Source organism: Rattus norvegicus, chromosome 13 (genome assembly GCF_036323735.1).
Source record: "Rattus norvegicus strain BN/NHsdMcwi chromosome 13, GRCr8, whole genome shotgun sequence".
NCBI lineage: Eukaryota > Metazoa > Chordata > Mammalia > Rodentia > Muridae > Rattus > Rattus norvegicus.
Genome location: NC_086031.1, coordinates 84855346 through 84877444, shown reverse-complemented (window position 1 = coordinate 84877444; position 22099 = coordinate 84855346). Strand labels below are relative to the sequence as shown.

Below are 22099 nucleotides of genomic sequence, written 5' to 3'. Positions count from 1 at the left end.
CCCCAACCCCCAGAAGTCCCCTTTTAATGAACGCTCTGAGACAGAAATGAGATGACGTAAGAGGGTGGTACGTAAGGAGCTGGTGGAATTACAGGGACTTGTTCAAGTACTTTGTATCTGATGGTGTTAACTTTCAGGGCATTTAGCAGAGAATAGGCTCCAGGGTAGGCTCCATTCTTTAACTAGAACTTTGTTACCTGCAAGCTTCTCAGAGGAAGACTATGGTCTGTTTGTTCATGTTAGCAGAATCTTTTGACATATGTGCCTATGTGTTTTCTCTTAGCTTGAAGGATGCCAATGATGTGCCGATCCAGTGTGAGATCTCTCCCCTCATCTCTTACGCTGGAGAAGTAAGTTGGCTTCACTTTGTCTTCACCACCAAGAAGGGATAAGTACTGTAAGACATCAGTCTGTTCATTAGCTCATGGGTCAGCCACAGCACACGCACTTCGATCAGGACTTAGTAGCCTGTGAATATATTTATTACTTACCAGTTTGAAATAAACTTTACAAAGTAGGGGCCAGCAGAGTTGTTTCAGAGAAGCGCGGTGTCTTCCTAAGGCGCTCCTCCCGGGAGTGAGCAGAGGACCTGGGTATTTCTGAATTCTTGAGGGTTTCTGCTGTCTTTCATCCATACCATAAATGAACCTGCCTGCTGTTAACAGAAGTCTATATCCCATCAGTGCCTGTGTATTACTGCTTTTAAAAGTAAAATAAGTATAATTGGCAGGCTGCTTTTTTAATGCAATGTTAAGTTTTCTTTCTAGGTATCTATCTGCTTTGTTCAAACGCTTGGCACTGATACCTTACAGACCTGTGGAGTTGCGGTCCCCACTGTCCTGCTTATATAACTTCCTTCTTACTCATTGTTTAGCTACAGCAGGGATAGTCAACTAGAAAATAACACACACCAAAAAGAAAACTCAATATTTTACATTTTTTTAATTTCTTTTGCCATTTGTCTTATAATTCTATAAATCAGACATTAAGTCTAGTCTACAAAGCATGTAAGCATGTGAGGTGAATATTTGACTTCTAAATTCTTACTTTCTAAGTAGCTTTTGGCATAGCACTTTAAATGTCAAGTGCAGCTACCAGGCCAGTGTTGTGGGCAAGGAGCTGCCACTTTTCTGAGACTTCTCGTTTCAATCCTGCAGGGACTTGAAGGCTATGTGGCAGATAAAGACTTCCATGCACCCTTAATCATCGATGAGAACGGAGTTCATGAGCTGGTGAAAAATGGCATATGATTCCTTAAGGGCCACCTAGGAAGCCATGGTTTCTGATAGATCAACTGTGCACCTGCAGGACCTCTCCTGGACCGCTGACATTTGGACGTTCATGGAGTTTCATTTGCTTGCTGGTATCTGATAAGCAGGACAGACTTCCCAGATCCAGACGACTGGATTTCATTTTTACAAGCATTTTTTTTTTTTTTTGGTGATTCTCATTGAAGGTTTTATTTATATTTCTAACTGTCTAAGTTCTTCCAAGCCAAGGCTCACACGGCAAACAGGAAGCTTCATCAGCTTGCCTCTAGTTGGGACGTTCAGCATGACTTCGCTTGTGCTGGAAGCATTTGGTTTTGAAGTTGTACATATTGATAAGTCATCATACATGTCAGAAGGTTTCTATGGTACTAAAATTTTGTTTTATTTTATCAAGCATTAAAGTTTTTTAAGAAAATAACTGGACAGTAAAATAAAATTATCTTCTTGTCTCTGCAGTGTTATTTCTACCTTGAGGAAATTCTATTACCAAAATAAAAATCTTGGGAGACGTTTGAGACAATGCATAAAAACAAATAAATGTAGTCAGAGTTTTCTTAAGCAGGCAGCAGACATTGGACTTTGTCTTCTGTCACTCTCCTGTCTCCCTCTGCTAAGCGTGTCCCGGCTGCAGAGGGCACTGGCTCAGCTGGAGACATGTTTGGTGCCTGCCTGGGCAGGTGGGGTGGTACTAATACCATACCAAATGCCTGGGCTCAAGATGGAGAAGCATGTTTAAGTCAGTCATTTACCTTATCGTTCTTCAGTATCTTGTAGCACTTAAAACTTAGCAAGTTAATCCCTGCAGTTCTGACATAGAATAGAAGATTGAAAAGGAGAGGGAAATGTGACTCCAGTGTGGGCCGGAAGCCATGGGTGTTGATAAACCATTCATCTAAAACTTCACTTCGCATGAAAGTGCTGAGCCTTGTGGATGCATCTAAATAACATGTTTTGTCTCCCAAAATCTAGATAAATGCAAGAGTATAGAAATTGCATTAGAGACTAGCACATTTACATTTTACTTTCCATTAATAAGCTCCTGTAAGATGGGCCAAGTGTGACCCTTTAAATGTCACTTCTTACAGAGCTTATGTCTTGCTCTTTGGTCTTTGTTTGTTTTTGGATTAAGGCCTATAACTTGCACATTTTCTATTTCAACAGCCCAGTTTTGCTATTATCTATTCAAGAGGTTTATGGAACTCCTTTGGGATGAGCTCCAAATGGATTGAGTTTTTAGCACCTGAGTGTGGGATCCATTCTTATTTTATTCCCCGAACATTTATTAGTTATTTATCTTTTGGGGTCTTCAGTTTCCCAGATATCCCAGGGAAAAGGAGGGAGGCATAGAACCTGGAGGGGTGGCGTGTTTATCGGAGAGGAACAGCACAGGGAATCTCAAGTAAGAAAAGAGCCTAGTAGCTGTGACTGAGGAAAAGCACGTTTACCACAGGCAGTTCTTGTTAAGTCCAGATGCAGAACTGGATAAAATGTTTTGAATATTGGAATCGAAATCATTTGGCAACAGCAGAGTTTATGAGAGAATAAATAGTTAGTATCCACTCAGATCACACTATGAGTATTTGATCGGTAGCAACGGTGCACATGCAAGCCCACAGGCGTGCTCCACAGCTTTCACTGGACCGTGAACAAACGACTTGTCAATCCTGACCTCCATCCCCAGGCTTGGAGGCTTTTAGTGATGGAGATTTTATTTCTAGCTCTAGATTATTCTAGCATTTCCTCTTGGTGACTCGTGGCTGCAGAGTCTGATGTGGAGGGGAGGTGAGAGACAGCAGGCATAGTCTAAGGAACTGACCTGCAGCCATTCCATTGGCTTTCCAGTCTGTTTTTCTACTGCCTGAGACAGGTGGTTCTGCAATTCAGTCTCTGTTGACACAAAACCACAGTTTTTACCTCAAAGGTCCTAAGAGATAATTTATTATGGAGTCAAATATGAATGATCATAGTTCAGGAATGCAGATTTAGGTTGCCCCATTCCATATTCCAATGTGGAAGCATTTTTGAAGTCTATTACAAAAATGTTGTAAATCAAGGTACTTTTCAAATATACTGAAAGATTAAAATAAATCAGAGACATCTCAGTTATAAGCCTTCTGCTGTCTAACTCTTAGCCTCTTGGTTGGCAGATTGGGGTTTTGTTAATACATTCCAAAAGGTTGGGGTTTTTGCTTTGTGTGTGTGTGTGTGTGTGTGTGTGTGTGTGTGTGTGTGTGTGTTTTGCCAGTCAGATGTTAGGCCTGAAACAGGAGGGCTTGAAATGGCCATCTAGGGAGCTAAAGATAGCCCAAGATAAAATGTAATTAGGTTCTGAACCTGCAACATTTTAACCCTTTCACACCATTGAAGTTCTAATGAGACAGTCGGCTTTTGCTGCACACTTCCTTTGAGGATTCTTGATCGCCTCTCTGCAACCCAATTTTTTAGGAAGTGCACATTGAGACGCGATGCTTACGGCAGCTAGTAGGTCTAAATGTCTGCCACATATCCAGCGTTATCGCGGTATAAAAAAATGGCAGCCCTTTCCAAAATAGTTTTCATTTCATTGAAAAAAATCATAACGCAGAAAGACAATTTAGTGCTAAAAAGAGCAAACAGCGATCACTATCAACTGGAGTTTGGCAGCAAGCGTTCTCGGGAACTCTGCTGTGTTGGGGTTCTCCAGGAAAGCTGCTCCTAGGAGACTGACAGGCAGGTAGGAGAGTTACATAGAGATTTCTCCTAACAGATTGGCTCATGGGGTTGTGGAAGCTAAGTTCTGTGACCTGATGGTTATAAGCTTGACGTCTGAAAAAGCCAGTGGTGTAATTCCAATCTAGAGTCAAGGTAGAGAACTAATGGCACACATCCCAGCGAGTCAGAGGATGCCGGGGTCGTGAAACAAAGAAGACGACTGCCCAGGCTCAAACAGCAGATGCATGCTTCCTCTGCCTTTTTGTCTCCACAGGCCCTCAGTAGTTCCCACATGGAAGAGGGTGATCATTGCAGCATACGGACTGAGTTTCATATGCTGATATCGTCCATCCCCCTCCCCCTTTCTCCCCAAGCATCTTTAGAGACCCACCAGGAAAGAATGTTTTACCAGTTCTCTAGGCTTTCCTTAGCCTAATGAAGTTGGCACAAAATTAACATCTCACCACTGTGGGAATATAGATGCTCAATGGATCACTAAATTCTAACAACATAATGTATGCCACCCACTAAAATAGTCCTGTGAACTTTAAAAAGCTCACAGCACAGAAGCGAGCAGGAGGCTAATGGCTGTGTCAGCCTGCTCCAGTCTCCGGGATGTGCTAGGCTAAATTACTGCTAGGCTAAATTTATGTTTAAAAATTTTGGCTGAGTTTTTTCATTTGAGAAGAGAACCGAGGAGAAATTTTCACTTTGTCACAATGACATTATTCCAAATATGTAGTGATCAAGAATTGGCAAAAATAAATTTACAGTAGAAAAATAGAATACCGAAGTCCTAAAGAAGGGATGTCAACTGAGTGAGGGAAGATTGCCAGGGTTAGAAACACTCTACTTGGGCAGTGGTTCATGGAGTCATTTAAAGAAGAAAAAAAAATCCTAAAAACCGAACAGCTAAGATTTGTCATTATTCTTTGAAGTTATGCCTCAATTAAGAAGAAAGACATTGTATGCCGCACGCAGTTTTGTTTCAAAATGTATGAGAATTCATTGGTCAAAGATGGGGTTTAAATAACTTAAAATTTCAGTACTAGGATATGGAAGAGTAGGGATTAAAATCCAAGTCTCCTGGCTCTCAAATCTTGCCACACGATCCAATCCAGACAGCATTCTGGAAATGTTGAGCACAAATTAAAGCATTTGAAAGAGGAGCAGATGGAAACTGTTGTGTTTTAACAAGGTCGAAGCTCTCTGTGCTGAAGAGGAAATGGAAAAGCTAAGAAGGGACATCAATTTTTTTTTTTTTTTTTTTTTTTTTTGTGAACATCACCACCAATAGTTGAAGGAAGAGGCGAGTGGGCAAGCTTTGGCCTTCAGTATCTTAGTTGGGAAGGATCACAGCACAAGAAGAGAGAGGGCCAGATGATGACGTGGCCAGCTGTGGGCCCAGCCATACTTGGGCTACTGTGAAATAATGGGCATCTTGACAAGGTTATGCAATGTAGCCAAAAGCCAATCAATTGTTCCTGGGTCTGGGTGACATTTTCTTGTTATTGGGAAGGTAGGTTGTGTGTGTGCGTGTGTGTGTGTGTGTGGACATATGTATAAGTGTACTTGTGTATGTACATGTGTATATGTGCACATGTGCATGTACATGTGTGTGAGTGTGCATGTGTGTATGTGTGGATATATGTGTGTAAGTGTACATGTGTGTATGTATGTGTATATACATGTGTATATGTACGTGTGTGTGTGTGTGTGAGTATGTACATATGTATGTGTGACAGCAGAGCACTTCTGGGAATAATTAACATTTGAGAGAACTGGGCTATATTTAGGCAAATCTAATTGTTTCAAGGGAAAGGTTCCTACATTCTTAGCACATGTTTGTCTGCTCATAAAAGACATACTGAAGAGTAGAGCATTTGACTGCCTGAATTTGGCACGTGTCAGAACGGCATAGTAGAAGAGGGCCTGAGAGCACAAGATCCTGCCCAACTGCATTCATTGAGCAATCAGGAAATGGAATAGAAATCTTGATAACTTAGATATAGGAGATGGGAAGAAAAAACAATCAGCCTGCAATTTGTGTCTCGGGTTGCAGGGAAAACAGAGTACCCTTGAAGAGAAGACACTTGAGGTTTCATTCTCAAAGATGAGCATATTCAAATGGAGAATCAATTAAAGGCTCAGGGTACTATTACAATCAGCATTGATTAGTCAAAAGCTATTGGGGGAGGGGTTGTTGCTTTATTGTTTAGTTCTTAAGTACGAACTTGGTAGGGGACAACATTGTGTCACAATGTCCAAAAGATTGGACACATCTGTGTACCTTCTGAAATCCTCTACAATATAGTAGCTCTGGTCTTTTCACCCCCATGACTTAACCTAGCTTTAATATGCCAAGCTGTCAGAAGGACTAGTGTAAAGAAAACTTGAGGCTGATAATATGAGGGTATCAGACCCAGTCTGGTGGTACACACCTATAATTACAGCTCCTGAGAAACGGAGGCAGGAGAATCTCAATTCATAGTGAGTTTGGAGCGAGGCTGAAAGACACGAAACTCTGTCATGAGCAAACATAAAATATGAGGGTAATATTCAAAGCCCGAAACAGAATATTTTTGGCAGGGTTGCTTCCTCACATCTTCTGACTGAGTTATAGACTATTTCCTGTGAGTCAGCTGTCTCCCTGACGAGAGTGCAGGCTTGTCTAGGGTCTTGGCTGGTCTAGGTTCTTCGTGGCTTTTGTGGAAGGTTTACATCTGAGCAGCAGAGGGCAGTACAAACGCACGCTGGGATGAATTAACGTGTCAGCCTTGGTTCAGGAGCTCTGGCTTTGTAGCGATGGATGTCACCATAAATCCTCACAGAGCTCACTTCCTACCCCTACCCCTTGCCCCCCAACCCCACGGGTGTGTCTTTCTGTTGTTCTCCCACTTGGAGAGGACTAGATTACTTGGTCCCAGTGCTTCATTTTGCATAGAAGTAACTGAGGTTCAAAAAGAAGCGACCCCCTTAAGGATGTACTGGATGCTAGATCTTTTAAAAATCCCCTTTTAAAAACGAGGAATTAGCTTTTTCTTACACCTTTACTTATTTATCACGCCCCCTCTATTATCTTAGAATCTCCTTAAAGTGGGTACAGCATGAAATTCTATTAAGACAATAATAACACTTAAATGATTATGATTACATAGCGGTGTCCCACAATCAGGTCTTTACTATGATTATGCTAATTTAACCTTCCTTCCTCCCTCCCTCCCTCCCTCCCTCCCTCCCTCCCTTCCTTCCTTCCTTCCTTCTTTCCTTCCATTCTTTTTTTTTCATGTCTATGAGTACGTTGTAGCTGTTTTCAGACACACCAGAAGAGGGCATCAGATCCCATTACAGATGGTTGTGAGCCACCATGTGGTTGCTGGGAATTGAACTCAGGACCTCTGGAAGAGCAGTCAGTGCTCTTAACCACTGAGCCATCTCTCCAGCCCGTCCCCCTTTCTTTCTGTGGAGTGCCTGCGGGATGCTGAGTCAGCAGAACTTGCCCTCTCATTCTCAACATTTTCTTATTTATTTCTTCCTTTTGAAGAATTTCATTTTTAGTCCCAAGCCCCTTTCACTCCCCTTGAGAGCTTTTAATCTTGCTAATAATATTGATTTAATTTCTAGTAGCATTCCTTAATTATGAGTCTTATATACAAGATCATTTTGAATCATGTATGTAGTGACAGCCCCAGCTTTATTCAATAGCAAACTTTACAGTGGAATTTTGAGCTATTCTACACTTCTATTGCGCTCATTATTACTTTTCTCCAAATCTCTGTTTTTCTATTTGTTTGTATTGGTTATATATATATATATAATTTCTATAATTATTTATAATTATATAAATATATATAACTTCTATAATTATTTATACTTGTGACATAGCTCCAAAGAGGATAAGGGAGGGTATGAGCAGTGGGGCGTGTGTCCTGGTGAACTTCACTGTGGGATTTTGAGGATTCTGGCTGGCAATATCCTTGGGCAACAATGTACCCTCCCTACCAAACCCTGTCCCTACCAAACCCTGTGTTTCCGATTAGTGTTCTCTTCTGCTCAGCTCTCTGCTTGATTCTCCTGAGTTCTGACACGATTGGCTGACATCCTTCTTAGAAGGAGCCCTGGTTCTCCTGTGGCAGAGCGGGCAGAATTGGTGGCATTGACAGCTTGGGTTAAAGAGGAGAGTTTAATTTTTGTGTGTGTTACACATTTTCTCAACCATTCTCCTCTTTGCAGCCCTGAGCCTCATCTGCACAAGCTAGGATAGGTGGCATCCTGGCCCTAACCCTTCCCAGAGAATTGTTGTCTGGTCAGCAGGGGTGTCTCTCTGTGGCAGCTCGTGGGCTTCAAAGACTTAATATGTAAAGAGATTTTGTGATGGGTCATCTTCATTGTCAACGTGACTGGATTTTAATGTTACCTAGGAGACACACCTTGACCAAGGGAGGGCATTTCCAGAGAAGTTTAACCATAAAAGACCCACCCTGAACTGGGAAGCACCATGCCACTGATATTTTCTCCCTCTGACTCTCTGTGGGCCTCCCTCAATACGTTCCATTCCCAACTTTATGACTTTTACATACATACATACACATATATATATATATATATATATATATATATATATATATATATATATATATATATACACACACACACACACATATATGTGTGTGTGTGTGTGTGTGTGTGTATCTCCCACTGAGCACAATTAGTATTGTTCAATGCACATAGATATGAGGCCATCTACTGGAGAAAACCACTCTCCCTCACCAGCAGTCAGCAGTAGCCATTAGCTTCTCAGCTCAGGGCAGGGCCTTGTTTTCCCCAACCATTGTGGAGTTTTGACTGCCTTGATCTTGTGCAGATAACCACCACTAATGGAGTTCATGTGTACAACTGCTATGTCATGTTCGAAAGCCATGTCAAAGCACACCTGTCTACTCCTCCGTTCTCCCGTCCTTTCTACCTTCTCTTCTGCAGTGTTCTCTGAGCCTTGGGCGCACACATGATACAGATGTCTCATTGAGAGCTGAGCACATACAGTCCTTTTTTCTTAGCACTTTGACTAGTTTTAAATCTCTGCTTTTACGGCTGTCAGCTACCACAAATGAACAATGACAACAAAAATCAAACCCCTCTCTGACCAAGATGGAGAATAGCCCAGGTCTGTGGGTATAAAAATGAGTATTCAGAAGGTCATTTGATATCATGACCATTTCCCAATAGCAGTCTCCCCACACCTAGGTCCCAATGTCTCTGCAGCCATGAGTTTCGGACCAGGCTACAGTACTGCGGATGGATTCTTCTTTCTTGTGGATCAGGCCTTGCAATCAGAAAGTGATTGGTTACTCTGTAACCGTCATGCTGCGGCTGCATCTGTGTACATCCCACCTAAGCAGGCCAGTACTGCAGGTCCCATGCTGAGAAAGACCATTGATGTCTCTGCTGTCTGCATAGCCCCTCTGGCACTCTGAAAGTGAGCCAGCAGGGGAAACGCTTCCTGGTCAATCCCACTTGGATTTCTCTTTGTCCTGCAACCAGCATGAGCGGTTTCTTCAGTAACAGTGTTTTACTGTTAGAAATAAGCCTTGCACCTCTTCAGATGGGTTCTGGGAATCGATGTCAAGTCTTAACGCTTTGTACAAACACTTTATTAACCAAGTTTTCTCATCTGTGGGATTTTAATTTTGGTTATTCCTATTGCCCTGCATCTCTAGGAGTTTTGTTTAGTTTTTTTGAAAATAGCAGTTTCTTATTTATATTTCCAAGACATTGTTCTCAGACTTGCCTTTAACTATTCGCATCGAGTTTTCTTTTTATTTCTTAGAAAATATTTATGATATCTGCTTTAAAGTCTTTTATGAGTAAGCTTGACATTAGGGTTTCCCTAGGAAATATTTCTATCAAATACCTTTTTTTTTTCTTACATAGGCTCATTTTCTTGATTTTGTGTAAGTCATTTACAAACTACTGGACGAATAAAATAGCACCACATAGTAACTCTGAAAAATCACATTTTCCTCTTTTCCTCGTTGTTACTGATTTAATAGTCTTTATTCTTTGCATGGGTGAACACTAATGTTTATATTAGGTTAACTTAGTAGCCAGCTATAAAAGAACTTTCTTTAGCTATTTTAAACCAAATGTTTCTCTGCTTTCTGCTGACTGATTCTACCTGTGTGCCAGGGTACAATCTCAAAGCACTGGCTAGCTTCTTATAACACTTCCTTTTCTCTTCAATTCTTGTTTGCCCGGTATCTTCTTGTTAGCCCTAGTCAAGAAGATAATACCATTTCCAGGCATTTCTAGGCAGACTTATGGGCTTAGTTGTGAGTCTTTCCAATCCCTAAGAAAGTACTGGGGACATTTTCAAAGTTCATGTAGAAACCTAATTTTTCCTTTAAAGCATTTTTGACCAGCTTCTTGCTTGTTTCTGTGTGTATGGCTGCCATAGGTCCCTGCAACGTTACACCACTACCACTGCACATCCTAAAGATACAGTTTCCTACTGGGTGAAATCTGAGTCAGGTCAAATAAAGACAACTCTAGAATATAGAGTTTCCAAACAGCTGCCAGATGGGGAGGAAAGGCAGAGAAGGATTGCAGGTGGTACCTTTTGAAAAACTTCCAAACTGTCTGCTCTCTCTAGAGGTGAATGGGTAGCTATTTTTCACAGATATAGTTCTGAGGCTGCTAGTATGAATTTTAGTGGTTTGGGAACTTGAGGTGCTATGCATGCTAAGCAAATGCTGTACTCTGAACAGTATTCTCAGACTATCCCCCGCCTCTCTCTCTCTCTCTCTCTCTCTCTCTCTCGTGTGTGTGTGTGTGTGTGTGTGTGTGTGTGTGTGTGTGTGTGTGCATGCAGATGTGTGCTGAAAGCAGAGACTAGTCAATAGTCAAATGACTGGACTGTCCGGCCAGCAAGGGCCAGGATTCTCTAGATTATAGGTGCACGCTGCCATTCCCAGCTTTCATACAGATGCTGGGGATCTGAATTCAGCTCCTCCTTCTTAAATGGCAAGCACTTTTCCAACCAAGCCATTTCTTCAGCAAAATCCACCACCTTCCAACTTCTATTCTGATACAGGGTCTCATGTAGCCCAGGCTAACCTCAAACTTGCCACGTAGACAAGGATCACCTTGGCCTTCTGATCCTCCTGCCTCGTCTTCCTGCAAGCCAAGATTATGATGATGTGTTTCTCTGTCTGGTTTATAAGGCTACTGCTGAGCGGAGCATTGGAGGGCAAAACCGGGGCACATTAGAACCCACAATGCTTGGTTTTCGTTTTTAACCTCATTTTAGAGGCTCCTCCTTAACGTCCCTTCAGTTGTTGCAAGTGTCTGAAAAAAGGTTGATTGTAATGACTTCTTCAGTGCTCTGGTTTTACGGAGCAGAGTTTTACAAGTCTTTACCTTTGCCAGGCTGCAGATGCTTCTCACATGTGGTCTCAGGTGATGAAGGCACAAACTCATGGATGTTGGCCGTCCTGAACACAGTTAAATTTTTGTCTTAAAGACTTCACATCTTTTAATCCAAAATGCTATCTACAATACACAGAGCACAGAAAAGTTATTTTAGACATTTTCCAAGGCTTGTGTCTTAGTTACAACAGAGCACACATCTTGTGGTTGATCCAGTGATTTTTTTTTTTTATAGCGATTGCTTAAACAACTTAAACGATACAAACACTGTTTTCCCTTGACGATCCCCTTAGACATACACAGGGCAGACTCACACAGGCCTTTTGTATTTATTGGTGGGTAAACTCAGGCATCGAATTTCACAGTTTAGACCCAAGTCATATAGCCTATGCTTATCTAAGCAATGTGATTGTTTGAGGTTTGGTGCAGAATACTTGATTTTGCAGAGTATAGCAAGAGGGGGATAATGAATGGTTAAGTGGGAGCCAGGGCTGCCCAACATCCTTGTAAGACTATGGGAGATATATCCCAGAGATTGCAGTTTCTGCTGCTTCCAAGAAAGAAAAAGAAAAAGAAAGAAGAAAGAGAGATTGAGAGAGAGAGAGAGAGAGAGAGAGAGAGAGAGAGAGAGAGAGAGCCTCCCAGCATAGTCTGTTCTTCCTTACGTGCAACAGAGTCCCAAAGGGGAAGCTGTTCAAGATACAGAGCGGAAGTCCACCACAGGACCAGCAAACTAAACCTAAAGCAACTCTCAATTTCCAGTCAGTGAGGAGAGAAAGCGCCTGTCTGAGGTACTTTCTCTCCTACTGTTTTTATCAGATGTTAATTTGAAGTTTTGATGACAGTCTCACGTTCCTCTAGAAGCTTTTTTTTTTTTTTTTTTATTAACTTGAGTATTTCTTATATACATTTTGAGTGTTATTCCCTTTCCCGGTTTCCGGGCAAACATCCCCCTCCCCCATCCCCTTTCTTATCGGTGTTCCCCTCCCCATCCTCCCCCCATTGCCGCCCTCCCCCCAACAATCTAGTTCACTGGGGGTTCAGTCTTAGCAGGACCAAGGGCTTCCCCTTCCACTGGTGATCTTACTAGGATATTCATTGCTACCTATGAGGTCAAGTCTTTGTTTCTTTCATCAATAATGGCTCTGCTCAGGTCTCCAAGCCCAGACCACCAATTTTATTTCCATTCAATTCTTTTTGCTCCCTCCCTGAAAAGTGCAAATCAAGTCCTTTTATATTATTCCAAAACCCAGGCTTCCTTTACTCCTTCCACCATTCCTCCCCCAAAATAATGGCTCCTTTGTGAAGATCAAACAATAGCAAACTAGCGGTCATCTGTGATGCTCTTCAAGTCCTGTATTTAACCGGCAAGCTGTTTATTCAGAAACACAATCTGACCTACTGGGTAACCAATTTTTGTTTAACATATCTGAGAGCAAGTACAGCCAGCCCCTGTGGAAACCTCATCTGGCTTCCTGTATACGATAGAGACCATTTTAGGACACACCAAAATTATATCATTTAATAAAGTCCTAAAGTGGAAAATTAAAAGTGTAGCCCATATTTCTGTTGTATTTTTATCATTCCACAGATTTTTTTTTTTTGCTGTGGTTGCTTTTTTTCTACTTCTAAAAAATTTTTTTTGAAGCTCAGTTTTTTTCATTATCCTTGAATATACATTTTGGAGACCATTCTGATTATATAATATCATGTTTCAGAATCAAATACTCTGTGGGTTTCTTCTAGCAACAGTCTTTTAAACTGATTCCAGAACAGAAATAAAATGGCTGGCGAAGCGGGGTTGAGAGACGGGCGCCTGTGAGGCGTAGCTGTGTTTCGGCAGCCTGTTCGCATGGCATCAGCGGTCTCCCCCATCTTCCCTTATTTTCTCTTGGTAAGCAGTTTCAGAGTTGGGTCAACTGACCAGGTCCCCCTTATGGCACATTCTCTGAGATAGATGCGGTATTCTAGATTGGAAATCAAGATACCTGGATTCTGAATGGCCATTCTGAGAGGCTGAATGTGTGTGTGTGTGTGTGTGTGTGTGTGTGTGTGTGTGTGTGTACTTCACATGAAAGGCATTCTTTTTCCTCTTCTTTTCCTTTTCTTCTCCTCCTCCTTCTTTTCTTCTCCTCCTCCTTCTTTTCTTCTCCTCCTCCTTCTTTTCTTCTCCTCCTCTTTCTCCTTCTTGTCCTCCCTTTCTTCTTCCTCTTCCTCCTCCTTCCCACCCTCCTCCTTCTTCTCCCTCTTTTTCCTTTTGAGATTGGGCTTCACTATGTAGCCAGTCTGGTCTCTAGCACTCTAGCCTCTTGCCCCAGGGTTCCAAGTGCTGGGGTCACAGGGATGGGCCATGTTGGCTCAAGCTTCAGTTTCCTCTTCTACAGTGTGGATGAGACAGTGAGGGAGGGAGGAGGGAGGACAGAGGAGGGAGGAGGAGTTGGACCCAATGAGCTTGAAAACCTCTTCAAGCTCTTATTTATGTTTTTCTGTAGCTCCATGAAGACATCTTTCTGATTATGTAATAGAAACCTAAATTACCCAGTGTTTAAATTTTCTGAATTTCCTGATTATGCCTATTCTGTGCCTTTTTATAGATAATTAATATTCATTAATTTAAATACATATGAATGCACATGCGCATAACATGTACCTTCCATTTGTAACATTCTTCCTTATTAACATTTATTTAGTGATCAGTATGATACTGACGCTGTTGCAGCTACTTCCAAATATTGATGAGTCCAGTTATCTCTCAGAGCAATCATCCAGGGTGTGTGCATCAGGGATATGAGGCACAAAGAGACAGAACGCTGTGCTCACCATCAGGTGACAGCACAGAGCTGAACTAAGATCCAAACTCACTAGGAATCGTGATGGCGACCACTGCACCATGTCACCCAAGAGCTAGCCTTATGCTTCCTTCTTCTTAACAGAGACTCGCACTGATGGCTTTCTATTCTTTGCCTTTCGATGTAAAATTGAATAAAATACTCATCTTCGTTCACTGTTTCCTCTGCCTCTTCACATTCATTTCTTGGCTCTGTGTGCAAGCTTTTCATATACCATCTTCTTTAAGGACCAGAGCATGCAATCTTGTCGTCTGTCTTCCTCATCCCTGCACTATCTCCTGTGCCCACGGGTAGACACTGTTGTTCTTCCACTTGCCGCTGCCAACCCAAATGCCTTCCTCCTTTCCTGTGTCTGTCATGCACAGGTCCCAGTCTTTGCGACCTTATCACCATTTGTTCTATTTCAAAGGTGTGGTTTGCCTCTCCCAGCCTTGATGGCTTTGCTTGGCTCCTTCTGACTTGAATTTCAAAGTACATTCATTATTTTCAATTTTATCTATTTTACTTCCCTTGCATTAGTGCTTTGCCTGCGTGAGATGTCAGATCTCCTAGAACTAGAGTTACAGACAGCTGCAATTGGCCATGTGAGTGCTAGAGATTGGACCCAAGTCTTCTGGAAGAGCAGCCCGTGCTCTTAACCACTGAGCCACCTCTCCAGACCTACATTCGTTATTCAAGACCAGGAAAAATTATATTTCCCCATGAAGGCTTTGTGACCCATCCAACAAGGAAGTCCTCTCACCTTTCATTAAAATCCTGGACCAAAGGCTCAGTGAGGGCACCTGCTCTCTACTATGTGTGCTCAAGGCTGTGCTTATGATTGGACATCTACTATGAGCTGCCAAAATAGTGGAATAGACAGGTGGAGCATAAACCTAATGCTTGACTATGTACACACATCGGAATACTACGCAGCCATAAACAGAACAGGAGCCTGCCATTTATATCAATATGGGTGACTCTGGAGAGCACCATGTTGAGCGAGACAATCCGGACATAGAAAGACAAAGACTGGATGCTTCCATTAACTTGTGCTGTCTTAAAAAAAATAGTTACACGAGGCTGGTAAGATGGCCCAGTGGGTAAAGGTGCTTATTATACAAGCCTGACCAACTGAGTTCTATTTCTGGAAACTATGTAAAGGTTGGAGGAGAGACCTGACACTACAAAGTCATGACATGAGTGTACACATCATTCATACACACACAACAACAAGTAATCTTAAAAAAACACGTAGGCATTAAGAGTACAGAGTGAAAGAACAGTCATTGGAGGAGGTGGGAGGAAACAGTGGGAAGAGGTTCTTAACAAAAAGTAACCGTAAGATAGGAAGAACAAGGTCTGGTCAGACCGTGGGCAGGCCAACCACAGCTCACATCAAGCTGTATATTTCAGAAATAGCAGTAGCAGCTGGCGAGATGGCTCAGTGGTTAAGAGCACTGACTGCTCTTCCAGAGGACCTGAGTTCAAATCCCAGCAAACACATGGTGGCTCACAACCATCTGGAATGGGCTATGATGCCCTCTTCTGGTGTGTCTGAGGACAGCTACAGTGTACTCATAACTAAAATAAATGAATGATTCTTTAAAAAATAATAAAAGAGGACGCTAGTGTTCTCAGCACAAAGGAATGGTAAGCGTTTGAGGTGTTAGCGATGGCAAATGCTGCTCTTTGATAACCCAGTGTATACATATGCTGGAGCATTATACCATATCCCATAAGTATATGCAATCACGTCAATTAAAACATTAGGGGAAACGAAGCTTAGAGGCTGGTCGAGGGTGGGCCCATTTGCATAATCAACATGAAGTGGAGGGAGGAAGAGAACGTGAAACATGCCTGTGATAGAAGACAGGAGAACCAGACAGAGCAAATGTGCCTCTGTCGGGGGTTATGGGGAAAGAATGCATCCTGGGAAGTTACTACCCTCTGACCTGTAAGAAGGGTCCTCCTTTTTCTCTTTTTAGGTCATTTTTAGCTGGAGACACTTGAGCCATGTAATTGCTTTGGAAAATATCTTCTAGTATTTTTTGGGTTGGGGCACTTAATGCTTGGGAAACATCACCTGGCCTTTGGTATAATCCGTAGCTTAGTTAGGGTTTCTATTGCCGCAACAAAACCACCTCAACCAAAAAGCAAGTTGGGGACGAAAGGGTTTATTCAGCTTATGCTTCCACATAGCTGTTCATCACCAAAAGAAAGTCAGGACTGGAACTCACACAGGACAGGAACCTGGAGGCAGGAGCTGACGCAGAGGCCATGGAGGGATGTTAGTTACTGGCTTGCTTCCCATGCCTTACTCAGCTTGCTTTCTTATAGAACACAAGACCACCAGCCCAGGGATGGCACCACCCACAATGGGCTGGGCCCTCCACCCTTGATCACTAATTGAGAAAATGCCTTACAGCTGGATTTTATGGAGGAATTTCCTCAAGGGAGTCTCCTTTCTGTGATGACTCCAGCTGTGTCAAGTTGACACACACAATCAGCCACTTCAATCTGATTAGTTGGAGCAAGATAGCGCTCCCTGGATGGGCTATGGCTTATGAATACTCTGTGAGGGGACCTGGTATTGGAAACATTGTATTAGAAACATTGTATCAGATGGCTTGGCGAGCATAGAGAAACATAGCCTGTAAGGAAGGTCTTATATGGTGGAAATCTGGGGAAGGGGTGGAGAAGGCATGCTCAAGTTGCCGAAGTTTACCTATTGTCTCAACTTTAAATCTGTCCTTCTGTACCCTGTTCTGTGATGAAAGAGCTGGAAGTTTGCAAACCAAACTCAGTTCTCCCTTTATGGGCTTCCTTTTGGGCTCTGACCATAGGAAACAAGAGGCAGAGCCAAAAGGCAGAAAAAGACAAGAAAGAGCTCATTTTTCTGTTCCTTGATATTAGCGTCGCTGCTCCGGACGTGACACCTTCCCCCAGCAGTGGCATTCCACACCATGGTGGCAGTTTGCTCCAGCTCCTTCCCTATTAGCAGAACCCTAGTGTAGCAGCTCTCCGGTCCAGAAGAAACAGTGTGAACTGCCTCAAACGTCAAGCTCTAATTTCTCGGTGTCCCCTCCTCCCATGCTTTCAGTCTGACCTGTCTGCTTTTGTTCTCTGAGGTTTAGGGAGGTAACTACTGTGTGAAGTTTTTATTTCTCCTGGTTAGCCTTCCAAGACCTGTGCAACAACAACAACGACACTCTTCAATTTCTGTTGAAATACTCAGGGTGGGGAGGGTGTGGCTGTTGTTCTGAATACTAATTTTGTTGTTGTTGTTGTTGTTGTTTTATGGGAGTATGTAATGTGTATGGGTGTTTGGCCTGTATGTATGCGTATGTAGCATTTGCTTTGCCTGTTGGCCACAGAGGTCACCAGAGGGCATTGGACGATCTAGAAACTGGAGTTACAGATGTGTGTGGGCCACCGCGTGAAGTACCGGGATCACACCTGGGTCTTCTGTAGGAGCAGGCAGCACTTTCAAACATGGAGCCGTCTCTCCAGCTCCCCCTTTCTGACTAAATTTATTTAAAGTATTTGTTATCTTTATTCTCTCTCTCTCTCTCTCTCTCTCTCTCTCTCTCTCTCTCCTCTCTCTCTCTCTCTCTCTCTCTCTGTGTGTGTGTGTGTGTGTGTGTGTGTGTGTGTATGCCATATGTGTGCAGTGCCCAACCCAAAAGATGGCTTTGGAGCACCTGGAGCAGGTATTATAGGTGGTTCTGACCCACCCAACGTGGGTTCTGGAGATGAACTTTTATCCCCTGAGTGAATAACAGTCACCCCTAACTTCAGACTCATCCCTTTAGACCTTCTGACTAATCCAGAAGTAGAGTGAAGTCACAAGAAAAACACTTGGGAGTCTAGGCACCGGGTAGCCAAAGCCTTACCAGCAACGGCAACAGGAGTCTTCCAGCTATCTTCCTTCAGTGGGGTAGTGATGTCTCCCTTCTATTCTTATTGGAATGTTAGGAAACGCACCAGGATAGAGTTGGAAGTAGTCTAATTGCACATTCCATAAGCTCACACGTCACAGTCTAAGTAGCAAAGAGAAGTATACTGATGTTCTAAGGATCCAGAGGGGGGTGTGGATCCCGGGGCAGGAATTGTGGCTCTATCTTGGGAAGAGCGTAGATTGGAAACTGGAAAACCACCATGATCTTGGCCAGGGTCATTTTCATGTGGGTTCCTTCATTCCTTCTCCTGGGGATTTACTTCCTCTGCCTGATCCCATAGTCTGTCTGATACAGAGAGTATTTCTGCCTGTGGCTTTAGGGTTGATATCTCCTCTTTGAAAATGAGCACTGGGTAGGATTTTTCTCTGCTTCAGCTTTAAATTTTTTAAAACAGCACCCCAAGAGCAGCTTAGTTAGATTTCTATTCACGGTCTTTTCAGGTATGGCCCTGGAAGTAGAGATTCCCTAATGAAAGCCTACGTTCATGCGGTCCAACCTGCATGGGAGTGAGGACAGCATCACTGTGCACTGAGAGGACATTCAGGCATCAACCTGTCAGGCTTGGTCTTAGTAAAGACGATGAAACCTGGATTTTGAGTCAAGACCAGATTTTGACATTGGTGTTCTTTTCAGATTGATTCTTAAAAGGAAATGGGGGAAGGAAGGGAACTGAGCCTCCAGGTAAGGACCCAGGGGCTCCAGCTTCAGTGAGCACAGGGGAGCTGAAGACTCAGGACATATCCTATCCTTCCTCTCCCTTAGACCTCTCAAGCACATCCGAGATTTCTCATGAAAAAAATTAACTTTACCTTTAATCTTCAAACCATTGAAGAGATGGAGGCCTCCCATTGACAGCAACAATACGAGATTTCAGAGCTCTCCCATGCTGCTGACACCCTGTGGGATAACGTTCCCCAGACTCCATTTCTCTTATAGTAGTCAGGCTTCTCTAGAGAAAGAGAACGGAATACTGACTCTGGATTAAATGAGGATTAGTGAGAGTGGCTCACAGGCTGTGGTCCAGGCCAAGAATCCATTAATTCTTCAGTCCACAAGACTGGATGCTCAGCTGGTCATTGTTGGGACCTCAAAGAAGTCGGTTCTAATAACCGTGAAGGAACACCTCACCATCAGGATTGAGGAAGTTGTCAGGAGGCAAACAGCAAAAGCTTCCTTCTTCCCTGTCCCTGTGTAGTCGGCCACCAGAAGGTGTGGCCCAGATTTAGGATGGGTCATCTGACCTCTAATAATGCAAGCAGGAAAAATCCTTAGCCGGTGTGCTCAGCTGTGATGGTTTAAGTTGATTCCAGATGTCGTCAAGTTGGCAATAAGATGCCCAAGATCAAACCCCTCCTCAAGCCACTCCCACAATTTCTTACTGGTCCAGGGATATTTTGCTGGGTTTTCCTTTTTTTTTTTTCTTTTGTTAGCAGCAAATCTTTTCAGTGGTTCAAAAGAAAGCATTCTCTGCTACTAGGTTCTGTCTTGGACATGAAGGGCCTTGGAGAATACAGATTCCATTTGGAAGGGTAACGTCTGAGCCTTCCTAGAAGCCTGAGGCCAGGAACTGACTGGGATTTTGAGTGCTGCTGATCATTCCACACTGGACTTGCACACAGAACATTAGCGTCGATGCTATAAATTCTTTCCTGCTGTGAAGTACTTTGTATATTAGAAGCCAGGAGATACTGTTCTGGCATAACTCTGGGCAACGGGATGGACTGCCCTGTAAAAGAGGAGGGTGGTATGAAGTCCTTGAATTGAGATGCTTAATACTTATTTCGATGACTTGAGATGACTTTTAATACTTATTTAGAAGCTCTCCCACCCAAGTGATAATCACAGATATTATCCCTGCATGCATCCCAGTGCCCCTTGGACGTAAATGAGGAGAGTCATGAAAATCTCTAAAGGTAAGCCTCCAAAAAGTAAAAATAATTGGATCTTACAAAATTGGATCCAAGCAAAACAGTGGAGACCACCGTTCTTCCGCAACACACTGAAAAAACCCCATCCCGGAGGAGAGGCAGCTAAGGGTCTTTATACTCATAAAGAGGGTTATGGTTGTGTGTGCAAGGAGGGCTCCAAACTGTGACAGAGTCAGGAAGACGCTGCTGTTCCTCAGACTCTATTTTGCTGTGACAGACGAATGTGTGAGGTGCTGGGAGGTAGATGTCGCTGAGGGCAGGATAAGGTACGAATGTCAGAAGGGAAGCGAATCAAGATATATCTAAAGCAGACAGAGTGTTGATAAACAACCACGCTGTTGAAAATGTTGTTCCCCGAAGATGTTTAAAATAGGCTGGTCTCTTAGCCAAGGACAGTGCCGTGCTCCAGCCTTATAACCAGAAGGAAGTTCATATTCTCCAGGATAATGCTATAAAACACGTGGTTTCAACACTTTTGTAGCCATCATTTTTTTCAGGAATCCACAGCCAAGCTGAGGTTCTGAGTTTCCTGGTTTTGTTTTTTCACCGAGTCTGGAGGTGAGGTAGGAGAGGAAAAAATGAGCAGAAGGCAGGGTGTGTCTACTAGAATCAGGTGATCGTCCGGTCTAGAGGCTCTGGGAAGGTTTGCTGTTGACACCCAATGGGCAGAGGGAGTATTGGACGGCATAAGGGCTGGACATAAGCTCAGATGCTGCCTCTCTCTGGCCAAAACCTTCAAACGAGCTCCTGCTTCCCCTGAGCCACTGCTTCCCCTGAGCCACTGCTTCCCCTGAGCCACTGCTTCCCCTGAGCCACTGCTTCCCATGAGCCACTGTTTCCCATGAGCCACTGTTTCCCTTGAGCCACTGCTTCCCCTGAGCCACTGCTTCCCCTGAGCCACTGCTTCCCCTGAGCCACTGCTTCCCATGAGCCACTGCTTCCCCCGAGTCACTGCTTCCCACGAGCCACTGCTTCCCATGAGCCACTGCTTCCCATGAGCCACTGCTTCCCATGAGCCACTGCTTCCCCTGAGCCACTGCTTCCCATGAGCCACTGCTTCCCATGAGCCACTGCTTCCCCTGAACCACTGCTTCCCCTGAGCCACTGCTTCCTCCGAGCCACTGCTTCCCACGAACCACTGTTTCCCATGAGCCACTGCTTCCCATGAGCCACTGCTTCCCCTGAGCCACTGCTTCCCCTGAGCCACTGCTTCCCATGAGCCACTGCTTCCCACAAGCCACTGCTTCCCCTGAGCCACTGCTTCCCCTGAACCACTGCTTCCCCTGAGCCACTGCTTCCTCTGAGCCACTGCTTCCCACGAACCACTGTTTCCCATGAGCCACTGCTTCCCCTGAGCCACTGCTTCCCCTGAGCCACTGCTTCCCCTGAGCCACTGCTTCCCCTGAGCCACTGCTTCCTCTGAGCCACTGCTTCCCACGAACCACTGTTTCCCATGAGCCACTGCTTCCCACGAACCACTGTTTCCCATGAGCCACTGCTTCCCACGAACCACTGTTTCCCATGAGCCACTGCTTCCCACGAACCACTGCTTCCCATGAACCACTGTTTCCCTTGAGCCACTGCTTCCCCTGAGCCACTGCTTCCCACGAGCCACTGCTTCCCCTGAGCCACTGCTTCCCCTGAGCCACTGCTTCCCATGAGCCACTGCTTCCCCTGAGCCACTGCTTCCCCTGAGCCACTGCTTCCCCTGAACCACTGCTTCCCCTGAGCCACTGCTTCCTCTGAGCCACTGCTTCCCACGAACCACTGTTTCCCATGAGCCACTGCTTCCCAGACTCCCTTCCCTTATTTGTAACACGAGAATATTAATATCTGCATTGAGTATATATTGGGGCTGTCTGAGGATCGGATGAAGTCATGTCTGCGAAGGCACTCTTTAAACTGTCACATACTCTTTGTGGCACTGTTCTAAACAAAGGCAAAAAGGGATCTCATTCTCACCATTAACCCTGACTTGTTCTGCACTTAACTCC

At 43.9% G+C, this 22099-nt stretch overlaps 1 protein-coding gene across 3 annotated transcripts in view; it reads left to right on the top strand.

The window, feature by feature from the left end:
• The window catches only part of Uap1 (UDP-N-acetylglucosamine pyrophosphorylase 1), a 34988-nt gene extending 33262 nt beyond the window's left edge, over positions 1-1726 (top strand). For 2 of the 3 annotated variants that reach the window (XM_006250222.3, XM_006250223.3), the window contains 2 exons: positions 284-350; positions 1158-1720. In XM_006250222.3, the coding sequence (XP_006250284.1) occupies positions 284-350; positions 1158-1250 (160 nt within the window). In that variant the 3' untranslated portion in view covers positions 1251-1720. Of the gene's footprint in view, positions 1-283; positions 351-1157 lie in introns of all 3 variants that reach the window. The other variant, NM_001191930.1, reaches the window with a different exon arrangement.
• The last annotated feature ends 20373 nt before the right edge of the window (positions 1727-22099 follow it).